The sequence below is a fragment of the Metopolophium dirhodum genome, chromosome 5, assembly GCF_019925205.1.
Source record: "Metopolophium dirhodum isolate CAU chromosome 5, ASM1992520v1, whole genome shotgun sequence".
NCBI lineage: Eukaryota > Metazoa > Arthropoda > Insecta > Hemiptera > Aphididae > Metopolophium > Metopolophium dirhodum.
Window position 1 is genome coordinate 2,855,202 of NC_083564.1, and position 14,294 is coordinate 2,869,495.

The 14,294-nt window shown below is 29.3% G+C and overlaps 1 protein-coding gene across 3 annotated transcripts in view; it reads right to left on the reverse strand.

Annotated features, from left to right (window-relative positions):
* Positions 1 to 14,294, reverse strand: part of LOC132944846 (lactoperoxidase) — a 52,998-nt gene that overhangs the window by 15,112 nt on the left and 23,592 nt on the right. For all 3 annotated transcript variants that reach the window (XR_009664485.1, XR_009664484.1, XM_061014368.1), the window contains exons 7-11: positions 9,122 to 9,292; positions 6,407 to 6,559; positions 4,757 to 4,978; positions 2,919 to 3,116; positions 515 to 651 (exon numbers count right to left, since the gene is read on the reverse strand). Coding sequence is in view for 1 of the 3 variants with exons in the window: in XM_061014368.1 (XP_060870351.1) it covers positions 515 to 651; positions 2,919 to 3,116; positions 4,757 to 4,978; positions 6,407 to 6,559; positions 9,122 to 9,292 (881 nt within the window). In the remaining 2 variants the exon portion in view is untranslated. The remainder of the gene's footprint in view (positions 1 to 514; positions 652 to 2,918; positions 3,117 to 4,756; positions 4,979 to 6,406; positions 6,560 to 9,121; positions 9,293 to 14,294) is intronic.

Sequence of the window (14,294 nt, forward strand, 5' to 3'; positions counted from 1 at the left end):
GCGTTCTCAGGAATTTTCAATTGGGGGGAGAGGTTGTGGATAATTTCTAGGAATATATGTAAGGAGGCTATCGGATCACAAAAAAACGGGTGCTTAAAAATACGGACACTGGAGGGGATGGGGATTTAAACCCCATTTTGGATATTGAGATTTGGATGGTTATTTTTGATTCACTTTAATAATATTAGTTATTATTGATACTTAGAAATTAATTTCAAATTTCTAGAGAAGGTTAACACATAGTTAGCACATACAAATGTAGCTTGGACACCACCACATACACGTCTGCTGGCATACATTATTATATTAATATAAATATAAAATAAATGTTTGGGTAAATATTAATCCCTCCTTTGAAACACTCGTGGCAACCACTGGTATTATACCTACAGTTTTTATGTAATTCGTTATCTATACGTTTATTGAAAAAAGTAAAATATTTAAAACAATATTACGTTTTTATAATATAATATGTACTACACACGCACTAATTATAATAGTGGCGATGATTTACCGGTATGAGTGTGTGGGCGAAACGGAAGGCCGCGGTGGCAAAGTTGTTGCTGATGGTCGGGTCCACTGTAGAATTGTATCCGTTCCAATGACCAGTTTTTCGAGAGTACAAGTCCAGGCGCTTCATGAGACTGTCACCTGAAATAAAATATCAAAAAATCAATAAATTATTCAACTATTAACGAAACCACTGCTTCGATCAAATGGTTTTGATATCATTATATTATAGCCATTTGCGGGCTTATAAATATAATTAATTATTATTGCGAACCGTCCGGCTGGATTTAATATTGGACAGTGACATTTCATTTACATTTTAAGCGTTACGTTTCACGGCGATAGTAATATACCTGTGATAATATACTGTAGAGTGTAGAATATAGATTATGTACTCAACTAAAATAAACGAATAATAAATGATTTTAATAAAAGCGGGCTCGCGTGTTTTATTTTTAAAGTTATTTAATCATTTTATGAGAACGTTTCAAGTACCTATCTAAAAAAAAAATTGTTTGTTTTCATTTGAATGCAGTATACCAGTAAATCGTTTAATATACTATATTTTTTCAGACAAAGTATAATAATATAGTTGATACATTGACTTGTTAACCAGCGCAGATAGCAAACTTTCTACTTTGAAAGTTTTTTTTCCCCGTGTATAATTGTAACTTTAAATAAGTGGGATCAGACATGCTATCTTAACTTGACGTAGGTTATCCAATTACATAACTCGTTCATGCGCAATAAGCATAAAAACTTTGAAATAAACGAGCCATGTTTCTTTTCTGAATAGTTTCTATTCAGCCTACATAATATATATTATATATATATAGACATTAATTTTCTACATTATATAGTTATATTTAAGTACGTTTTTAGAAAGTTTCTAAAAGTTCATACTAACCTTAAATACTGAAAATTTAATTTACCTAAGTATTTATATGGCATTTTTTTTCAAACAGAATACCGCTATGAAAATTACTTCTAGAAAAGTTTTAAGCGATTTTGACATTTAGCGACATTTAATGAATACACATTTTATTTGAAAATAAATGCATACTCGAATATATTATTTGATTATATTATTTATAAAGTTTCATTGACATATGTACGCGTTTACACATTTAAATAATACATTTAAAACATAATTTAAACAGATTTATTTTAACAATGAGTAAATTTCTTACTTGTTATGGACACTTTTGGGTCGGTATTTAATTTTAATCTATTTTTATAAATATTGTTTAAGAAAAGGCAGATAAAAAAGTTGTGTATCATTATGAAACTATAATATATATTATTGTGTACGATTAAAATATTTTACAATTTATATAATATGCTTAAGAAAAGTTATTGCTTTATGAAATTCAATTTAAATTCATATTTTTACCCGATAAGCTATCATATCTCAAAATTGTATCTCTTTCGAAAATAATATAATATTTTTATTTCAGCATAAAAAATTTTATTTATAAAATAATACAAGACAATTTGGTCATAATCCCCGATTTCTCTGAACTTCATTCTGTCTTTAAAAAAAAAATAACTTAACATATCGTAAAATATATTATATAATACAATAAAATATAGGTAAATTAAATTTAGTTGTATACTATAACTCGTTTATATTATGACGTTTCGACTTTATACAAGGTTTTCGCAATGAAAATTGTAAACAATCATTTTTCTTATGACCATTTTAATATTACCCATGAAAAATGTTATCCCTCTGAAAATAATACGTTTGTGTCATATTTTCTCGTTTCCTATTCGATTGTGCTCCCACAACTACATAATATAATATATGTTTATTTTTAGCGTAAAGCAGTCTTTTACAATTTTCTAAGAAGTATTATTATAATCAAAAGAAAGACAACTAGAAATGTAAAATTGTTAAACAACCGTTTTATGATCGGAATAAAAAAAGTGGAATTATTGCTACAGGGATATTGATAATACGCATCTCTATAGACTGTTTTTTATCGACTATGCGGGAGTAAAAAAAAAAAATGAAAACTGCAACGATTGTAATTATTAAACGCCACGAGAATATTTTATTTGATAAAGAAACTGGTAAAGTATATTAAAATATAATATTTATAATAATTTATATCAATGGCGTTACCAACAGAATGAATGAACCGCATCGAGAGTTTTGGGTATTCTAATTCCTTAATTTTTATTCGATAAAATCATATAGTTTTCATAGTTACCCAAAAATACGATAAATTGACGAGTGACACGATGAGTTCAGGTTTTGGAGTTAACTATAGCTGAGAATCAGCTTTATCACGATAGATTGAAATATAACAATCGCACTAAATAACATACCTACCTAATGTTTTTTTCCAATGCTAAACGACGTTAATGTTATAAACAACAGGACAACAGGTGGGTGTACTTACCAAGCAATACTGGTAGAAATTCATTGTACGTGATGTGTTGAATCTGAGCAGTGACTATGTGTCTGGTTTCTTGAAATATGTGTTCGTCGTCCCAGTGGGGATTTAGTGACGACAATCTACCGGCAATCATGTTGTGCTGCCGCACCATGATCAAATGGAGAGTCGTCAGGTGCATGTTTTCATTCGATCTGGCGTCTCCTGTGATGTCAACAAAAACGCGTTTGACGTTAATTTATCGAAATTTTGATTTTTGAAAAAATAGCATTATAATATAAACAAACAAAACGAACGAAAACAAAATTTAAACTACATGTCAAAAAAAAATCCACAGGTAAAGTTCATATTTTATATTCATATAATTATTTGTTCGGAACTAACAGACGGTATTTAAAAATACATGTTTTCATTTTCCACCAGTTGGGGAGAGAGGAAGGTTTCCTCCCGTTACCCCCAAAGGGGCGCACCTCACGTTTATAACTATGTTATTTATAAAACATACTCACTATAGTTGGTGTGTTAACTGTGTGTGTTTATACATAAAAATTTAGTATCACCCCTTCCCCCAAAAAATCGAGTAAAACACGCCTTACGTGGTAGCTACTATATAATCATATAATGTTATACGATATAGGGTGTCTCGCGAGGATTTACTAATTTAAAGCTGAGATGGGGATGACGTAAAATCCATTACCCTGACATTTTAAATAAATAAACGTTGGCGGGACACTTTATTATATCGTCGTGTGTATGGTTTATCATATTTTATACGCATACGATTTATTTATACAATAATATAAATATTTTACGATTCTCCTCGCAGTGACCAAAACGCTAAGTTATTAGTCAGTGGCGGATCCATGGCTTAATTTGGGGGAGGGAGGGCAAATGCTCCCTTTGTATCCCCCTGGATCCACCACTGTTATTAGTTATGTCGATATTACATTCAAACGTCAGATAATGGCACGGTCTTCGGCGTGTTGGCGTCAATGAAGTACGACAATAGTGAAATACGTCGTTTTAGATTCTGAAATGAAGGTATTGATTAAACAATGATGTGTGTTTTATTTTTTTTTGTGTCTGTCATTACCTTTCTGAGCAGTAAAATTGCTAGGATTTTCAAATTCAGTATCTTTTGTGGTAGAAAAGTACATAAGTCTATTAATGGTACTTTGGGGGTTAAAAGCGAAAAATTCCCAATACTCCCATAACAATAATTGGGGAAACAGGGATTTTTACGCAAAATCAGTTTTCTATATTTTTATTTTGTTGTGATTCAAAAAAAATATTCGTAGATACCTACGTCTTGAAATTTTCACAAAATGTTATATTAGCATTATTTATACGCACGGTATAATGTTCATAATAGTTTGAAATAAATTTCACAACTTAGGTTTGGCTGTTTAACACAAAGTTTTTCGTATGGAATTCTTACTGAAACCCAAAAATCTAATAAAGGTAAAAGAGCAATTTTTTTTACATATCTCAAATTTGAATGAAATATAAGATTTAAACAAACATTAAGGGTTTTAGTTATTTTGTTGTAATACAAAACTATTGACTGGGACACGACAATCTTACTATACACAAGAACGTTTTAAAAATATTAAAAATAATTATGCAATGTTTTATCATAGAATTCAAATTGGATACATCCATTACTGCAGTGATCTACTCGATGACGAGGTTTTCTTGAATCCTAAAAATGAAACTGCACGGCAGAGTGGTTATACCTAATTTGCCTCTTTTCGTAATAATTTCGCAAAATTTAAACGACATATACCGCGGTCGGACGAACCTCAGCTGTATAGTAGTTTCTTAGAGATTCATCGGAAACTTACCGGACAAAAAGCAGTAACGGCCTTTTTTCATTTCCGATTCTTCGTTGCACCCGTCCAGCGGATCTTTGTTGGGCGGCAGCAACTGTTTTCCATATTCGGTTACGAACACCTTCATTCGTCCGCCAGTCCATGATCTCAGGTCGTTTTGCAGTTTACGTGTGTTGCCGTACACGGATGATCCGTCCAGATACGAGCTCGCTTGGTTCAACTGTTCCCTGGGCCCTAAAGAGAGACGACGTGAGCGCCACAACGATATAATATTACGACCGATATCATGATTTTATGACTATAACATTTTAGTTACAATAACTATACCTATATACAGCATCGATCTACAATTATACAAGGTGTTTCAACGACCACATTCATCTCCATTTATTAATTTACTAATGATTTTATTCAATTTTAATCAGATTTATATGTTTTTTTAAATTTTAAGTGTATATTTCAAGACATTTTTGAGACTTTTGGTTTCATATAAGGAGTGTCTTGTAATACAAACATCTGTTTTTTTAATGAGAACCTCCCCCTTCTACTGTAAATAAATTGTGTAGTGAATAGTTTTTTTGAAAATTTTGATATACGCCTACCGCCTAGGGAATTCAAAATTCGAACAATGGTCTAGTTTCTCAGTTGTTGAAATGTTAATATTAAGGAAAAAAGTGCTTAAAATGGTTTTAAAAAAAAAAAAATAGATGTAATACTTTTGATCTAGTATTGATATTTTACTTTGGTCATTTTTACAAATTATAAATGTCAATATAATGATACCTAAATACTAAAATATTTAAATCACCGTAGCCCTCATAACTTCCAAGTCCATACCCATTGTCCTTGGTTCACAAAGTTGAACAACTCAAAAACAACAATTTTGAATTTTGTCTTAGATAAGTTAATATTTTTCAGAGAAAATAACCACTAAATAGTTTTAGTTAATATAGGGATTTAATTTGAAAAATAAGAGTTTGTATCTACACACGATACCCTTGTACCTGGTACAAATAATGTCAAAAATTTGAAAATATGGTCTTTATTAGTACCCTATATATTAAAAAAATCCGATTTTGATTAAATGTATTATTAATGCTTGGTGAATCACTGTGTATCAGGTTATCGATTGCGAAAATATTGACTAAAAACAAAACGAAAACAGCATACGGTAACAATAATATTACTAGCTATCGGAGCACAGTATTACCTACATAATATTTTGATTATAAATTATAATATTATGCTCTTGGCAGTCGGTTGCAATTACCACGGAAACTCTTGACACATATTTGATTTCCGTCAATGTTCTTCAGACCTACCTAAACGACATTACTGTTTAAACTGTATAGCCCACCCAAATGTATTTCTATATACGCCACTACATCTTGATATCATAAAATATGTATGTGTTTACGTACACTGAATTTGTTGTTTTCGTCAAAAATGTGCAAATTGCGCGTCTCAAAAATCTTCGTGAACAAAATAATGTAACTACTAATTACTTATTCACATTGACATTTTTAAAAAACGACCTTGCCACCCCCTACTTAACATTTTTTCTTACAAAATATATGTACGCGTACAATATAAATTATTAATTATGATCGTTGCCGTCAACGCTCGGCGTCTTAAAAATGGCGGTGAAAAAAATATATTTACCGAAACCGCAGGTAGACGCAGGCGAAGACCGCACAAACTCCATGCATTTCCCGCACTTTTTCTCACCTTCGTGCACGATCACTGGAAAACATTCGGGGTGCGTAACGTTTTTGCCCACCGATCCGCAGCACGAAATAGCGCTTCCATTATGCCCTGTAAACCATTAAGTGTTCGTTAGTAAAATAATGTATCATAGTATATATCATAAATTGTCATCGATATCACGAAGCATTTCCCAAAATCGTGAATATCGAATTCATTTTTTTTTTAATCGAATGATTATTTCAAAAATCATCATAGAAAAACCATTAATTTACTTTTGGTTAGTTTTTTTGCTTCTAGGCTACAGTTTAGATGGAGAAAATTATAGACTACTTTAAAAACCAACCTTTTCTGTATATATTACTAAATAATTAAGGTACATCTTAATAATAATATTGTTAAAAAATAAAAATATATTGTTTGATAAAGATGAAAACATGAAGTTTAACGTGTTGGTATAATTATTATCGTTGACCGCTAAATTTATACTTTTTTTCTGTAAATCTTCTATAATTTAATAATAATATTATTATTATATTATTTCATGAAATGTTCAAACGCCGTATAATAATAATACATTTGTATAAGTGTGACCTAGTAATTTTAAGTGTTTTTTAAAAAAATAATTTTTTATTCAGGCAATCTGTTACATGCGTTGAACAATAAGCTTAATTGATAAATCATTTTAGTTATTATAATAACGATAAAAGACCTCCAAGTTGAGGTACTCCATGATGAATTGTTTGTTATGGATTAACTAAAATTCGTTTTTTTTTAAATAGGTAGTAGCACATAATTTTTGTTCATCGAACATGTACGGGTTCTGCTAAAAGTAGTTTCGCGAAAAAAACCATTTTATGGTTCGAACCAGAAAGTTTTTAAAAATATGCTTAGCGCGTGTAGACATACACGCTATGTACCACAAAAACTTGTTTTTATAATAACTCTGATTTAAATGTCTGGAATCTCTGCCTTTTTTTAATTTTCGAATATTAACAATAATGTGTTATATACCTACCAACCGATGTTTATTAGTTATTTTTTACATGTCTTATGTGTAGTATCAATAAACAGCTTATCGTGTTATGAAATTGACTAAAAAATACGTTTGTTATAACACTATTTCACGATGTTTCGATATCTTAAGGATTAAATTATACTAATTGTGACAAAATTGTTATATATTTTTGTAAAGATTGTTAAAATTGATTGAAAGTCGAAACAATTTCATATAAACAAATTTACCGACTACAGCTATCAACTATAATCACGTATGTTTGAACTTGCAGATTAACTTAAATTTACCTCGTACTGCGTAGGTCAACATTATAATTACTAATATTAATAATTTAATATAGTACTAGTTACAAAATTCAATTTATTTAGTTCAAAATAGAATTGGGCATACATTTAATTAAATTTTTGTCTATTGAAAAAATAGTAACGAAGAATTTTCCAATCACCGATGATAATACACTGATTAAAACCAGAAAAATTATGTATATTTATTCTAATTTCTATTAGAATATTATAATGTATACATTCATATACATAATAGGTACATGCCAGGAAAAAATAGCTTGACATATTATGCCTAATAAACTGCGAGTAAAATATTATAAATTTTGTTTAAATTCCCATGGTCCCTCTAGGGTACGAGACATAACTTAGTTTCAACCAATATACAGAATGTCTATATTTTTTACAATTCGAGTCACAATATTTGACTACACTACGTCTAAAATTATATGACTTCTCTCGAGGGGACCCAGTAAGTTAAACTTTTTAGAATGTAAAAAGTCGTGTGAAGTCAAAGTAATTTATTCTGCCCCAACAACATGCAGTAAACGTTTCCTAAAAGTGTTTTAAACTTTGATTAAAATTATATGCAAAAATACATAACTAAGTTTTGGAGGACAATTATTAATACGATACCTACCACAGGTGTATTTACAGCATTTTTATCATGTTTAAGTAGAATTTAATTCATACTTTAAGGGCGGGTTCGAGTTTAAATCATCCAAAACGTCATCTCTTTCTCACGTAATATTGTTTATTTATCTACCCTCCACTAAAAAATCAAATTAATATTTTAGACAACCCTCCTGGCTTTTGAAACATATTTTATAATCACTTTTATTTTGTCATTCAAATAACTGTTTTACAAATATACAGCTTCATCGCGCGTTTACATATTTTAAGTCAAATGAAATATTAAAATACCCATTAATTTTTTTTTTTAGTTTTACTGTGATATTATTATGATTCGGAATAGTTGTTCTTTAATTAAACAGTTTTAGGCATGATTTAGTTATTGAAAAAAATAACATTTATATTTATATAATCAAGTTAATGCGGACGAAAGGCCGAAGCCCACACAGCTTGTTTATGATAATTATGAACCGCACAAAAAGCAGCTTTTAAAAATACACAAAACTAAAAGTTTACCGTTATTTATACGATAGATATTAAAAAAAAAAAATCGCTAAAACTTTTACCAGTTCAAAAATTGTTTTAAAACTAACTAAAACGTTTGAAACGTTTACCGAAAAATATTACGGGGCGAGTGTTATTTTGTATAATAATAATTCATAATATACCTATATATATAATGTTATATTATCATCGTTAATAGTTTTACCGAACATTTAATAGAATTGTTGTATTATTCACCTCGGCTGAGCGCGGTGGCGGTAATGTCGTGATCCATGAACTGACCCCAGACCGCCAGCATGACGGTGAAATCGTGATCTTCTTCGTACGAAGGTCGGTGCACCTCCTCGCTGACTCGTTTAGCCGACGGCAACTCCGAACCGTCCGTCGCTTTCCTCGGTTTCCATACGCCTGCGAGTCAATAAAACAGAATCATTAATGTTATTACGGTTTAATATAAAACGTGTTTAAAACAATCGTCATCCGCGCGCCCCGAAGCGGGTGATTACATTATAATATTATATTATGTGCGCGTTATTGGTAGAATTGAAATTCATAATGTGTTTCAGGATATTACGGCGCACAACCCTTCGAGGTACCCTTATTACCATCATAATATTCCTATACTTCCGTTTATTGTTATTGAATCGCTTCAATTCATTTAGATTTTTCTACATCATCATATACGCTATCGGACTAACGGGCTATGTCTGTTGAAATCTATATTTTTTAAATTTTTTTTTTAACATCTATGGCCATGAACCTGGAGGTTATTTTGTAGGTATTTAACCGTGGGGGAGGGTATATACGATTGGTTAGAACACGTGTATGTATATGTGGCAAGGATTTGTCTCGAAGACTCGGGTGGTAACTCATCCGGAAACTAGTGAACTGGCTGATGTTTGACTTCAGAACACGTTTGTGACTGAAGCCAACCATCAGGCCACACTGAGTCACGAAATCTATATTTTTGTATAATTTTTTTCAAAACCATAATATTAATATCATAGAGATATTATAATAGAATAGACCAGGAATGAGCTGCATCACGTGTTATAAATTGAAGCCGGCCGCCGTGAGCGAGAGAGACATAAATGTGATGCTATTATATATATCTATGCTAAGTTGAAATTTTTTTGATAAATTCACAGATTTAAAATGGTCATGTTAGATTCACATATTTTGTATCATTCCTGGTCTGTTCTATTAGGGACCTACGATTAATATTCTAACATCGTATCACCGTAGTTAGTATTTCACACATCGTGTTATACTAACAGGAATGAGCAGTATTTAAGATATGTCTATTGAAAATACAAGAAACAAATTGTATCGTAGGTAACTATTATGTTATATCATAGTGTCGTCTTGTATGTTGTATTTTTATAATTATTCTATATTATAATGTAGGTACCATCTAACCAAGCCTATAATTTTATGAATAAAGACATAAGTCACAGAGAAATTCATAAACAAAAACGTTATTCGTAAAACTATTGAAATACATATTTTGTCTGAAATATAAAAATATTTTCAAATATAGACGTCTGATATATAACTGTGTTAGTATAATTTTTATTATAATATACGCATTATGTTAGACACATTAGATATTTTCACATACATATTTTATATAATATTCTCCAATCATATCAGGTTTGTCTGATAAACATTTTAAACATACATTTTTTTTTAAAGGTTATCAAGAATTTACAAAAGATCATAATATTATAATGAATATAATAATTCATTTGTATACATTTGATTTGATACGACACATTATTTTATTAATATAAATAATTAATAATTGATCGTTACCTACATTAAAAATATATAAATTATATTACACAATATATGTTTATATTAATCAATATTTGAATAAAACAGAATACAATTCTTATAATATGATACATTTCAGTATCTTGTCCAACACTGGCTACTGTAGTACCTCTACATTTTATCTGCTGCTCTTTATCGTTAACCACACCTGCGGCGTTGTAGTAGTTATTAAGTCGTTGCAATACAATTCATTGTTAAAATGAATAACGATTAAAAATTATAACTATCAAAAGTTACTGTATAATATTTATTTAATTAATTAATAACATAATTTTATCCGTACCCAAGAGTGTTCATATTATACGATTTCGTTGTGACTTATGTATAGAGTTTTCTATATTGAACATAACAATATATTTCCCGGAAGTTGTGTTTTCCCTTCAAACGTACACTTGCTCGTGTGAGTATGACAAAAAATAAAAGAATGAGTTGGTGATGAATAAAAATATAATCACCACATGTACGCAGCTCTCATCTTTAAACGTTTGTCATTTATATAAAAAAAACGGAAATATAATAATTATTATGGTGTACCTAAACCTCAGTAATACATTTTTCCCGTTTTTTTTCTTGTTATGGTAGGTAGGTAGTTGAAATCATATGTCATTACTTTAAAAACCCTACGTACGCGTGTTCACCGGAAAAAAAAACATTTACCTACAATGTTTAAGTGTATGCGAATAAGTATACACTTACTCTGTTTTTATTGCTCTTTTTTGTTTTTATAGCGATGGTTTTAATTTGCGTAGTTTGCTTAATTTTTAAAACTCACTCGTTAAAAAGTTAACGGAATGAAATAACGATCATTATCACTTTTAAATAAAGGTATTTTCAGTTATCGAAGAACATCCCTCCGACGACGGTTATACAGTATACGGCAGCGGTGGTTACCATAGGTATTATATTGTTATAAAGTTATATTTTAGATTCTGAGCGGAGCGATGAAATTATTGATTTAACAATGATGTGTGTTTTTTTTTATTTTTTTTGTGTCGTGTCTGTCACCACCGTTTAGGGCAGTAAAACTGTTTCGATTTTCTTCAACAGTATCTTGTTTGATGGGAAAGAGAATCTAGTCGGTGAATTTGGGAGGTCAAAATTTTAAATTCCCAATAGTTTTTAAAAGCGCCGGGAAAAATAACATAAAAATTAAGAGAAAACGGGAACTTTAATCGATTTTGGATTTTGGTGTAACTCTAAAACAAATAAACGTACCTATACATGACATTTTCACTGGTTTATATTAGCATTTTCTATACACGATAACGTTTTGAAAATATTTTGATTTGTTTTGAACTGTTTACGGACATTTTCAGTTTGCTAGTTTTTTTTTCTTTGAATGTCAATACAATTTTATTTGTTGGGTATAACAGGTGAAAATTTAATACAAGGCTCCTATAATATTATATTGTTAAAATGACAGTTGAAAAATATTAAAAATACATAGTCACAATTTCTTTTAGTTCGCATTTTGACAAAATTGATCAAATTTAAAATTCAAAAATGATTTTGTAGTTAAAAATTTATAAAATGTTCAAATTTTATAGCTAAGGATTGAAAATTTAAAACAATATTCTACGTAAATAGGTAAATAAATTACTTTATTCACAATAATATCATCAAATATATTTAGTAATAAATCATAGGCTAACTGACAGTCTTCACTCAAAGTCGTTTCTCGTATACTAATATTATATCATTTAATTCAAATAGAACACAATTCAATTGATCTATTACAGTGACGAGTAACCCACTTGTAACCTACTATACAACAGAGCGACATCCACTTGCCCACATTTTTTTTATTAACAATTTATTCGTTCCAACATCATTTAGATTAGTAGAAGGTTTTCCATCACAATTATTATATAGTATATTTCTTTTTTTTAAAGTATATTATCGAATTTAAAATATTTTTCTATTTTTGTTGATCAGAATCCCTACACCGCGTAATAATTGGTTATGCTTCGGTTGGTATTTTTTTCCAATTAGATTTTTTCCAACTTTTTATAATTTTAATTTCGTGCCAGATCTCAAAAACCTACGCAATCAAATATTAGTATTATTATAATTTATGCGTAACACTCACGCACATTCGTACATATGCAGCAGAAACAATAATAATGACTCTTTAATTTGATTAAAAAAACCTTTTCGATCGGTCCGCTGTGGTTGGCTCACGGATTACACGTGATAATAATTCAATTTAATTTTGGTTTCAAAAAACTGTTTGCGTGAGTCATGACGACAGTATTGAATATAGTAGAAAAATGACAGTGAGAAATGTTTAAACTCTCGATTACTGGAGGAAATCCGTTGTATATGTACTTAAATGTTTGAGCATTATAGAATATAGGTCAATAGGTTTTTGTTGATATTAAAAATGTCCACAAATATTATTTATTTTTTTCAATTTTTATGATGACTTATTAATTATTACCTACTCTATGAAAAAGAATATGAAAATAAATCGAAAACGCGTTTTTAGTTAGTAGGGGTACTGTTTTAGGAGAAAATGCACGTTTTATGCTTAGTAGGATTTTTTGCTAATAAACAGATAAACAGTACATTTTTGATTTTATATTCCTAAGAAGAATATTTTCTCAATTATTTTGATGAATAATAGACAGTAGTATTGAATCAAAAAAAAAAAGTAGAGTGACAACGGTAAAATTATTATATGTATACATTTAATTAATTTTTGCATACTAAATTTTTCGTAAACTATATTATAATATTTATATTTATATCGTGCAGAGTTAGAATATTGAATAATTTTATAGGTACATTTATATTTTCGAAAAAATTGAGAGAACATTAGTATAATTGATTATAAAAAAAATTGTAAAAATTTAGTGCAAAATTGCGAAATGTACGATTTACTAACATACTTTCTCGTTTAAATTTCGTTGATTAACGTTTTATTTGTTTTTCATTCGATAACGTAAATTGTGACTGGAAATGTAATGGATAGGATATGTCAGTGAAATATTTGTTTTCTCTCTCAGACCCTAACGCTACACAGATAAAACACATTCACGTAAAATCGTTTTATGATTTTTGAGTAATAGAATAAAGTCATCTATTTACTATTACAACAATTATATAGAGGATAATATTTTTGAAGACTTAACATAATATCATCGGTGTATGTATTTTATTATTATTTAAATGTTTATTTTACTTTAAAAATAAAATATAAATTTATAAATCTAAAAGGATAGGTATTAAATTATTTTAAGACAATACTTAGAGAAATCGATAATATGACACTGCCATAACTTTACAGATAATATTCTCTATAATTTTTGTCATATGTGATTTTATTTATTCAAATAGGAAACGTGTTATAGTACCCAAAACAATAACAAAATATACATAAGTAAATATCTTAAAGTATCTTAAATACTTAAATTAACAGATTGATGTTAGAGATGTAGCCAAATAATAATTACCATTTCATATTTGTGATTCTCAGGAGACACAACGGAGTGGTTTAGTCATCTCCAAAAAATGTGTAATTTTTTATTCTTAAATATTTTTTTTTTATCAAGCTTATAAAATTATGTTTTTT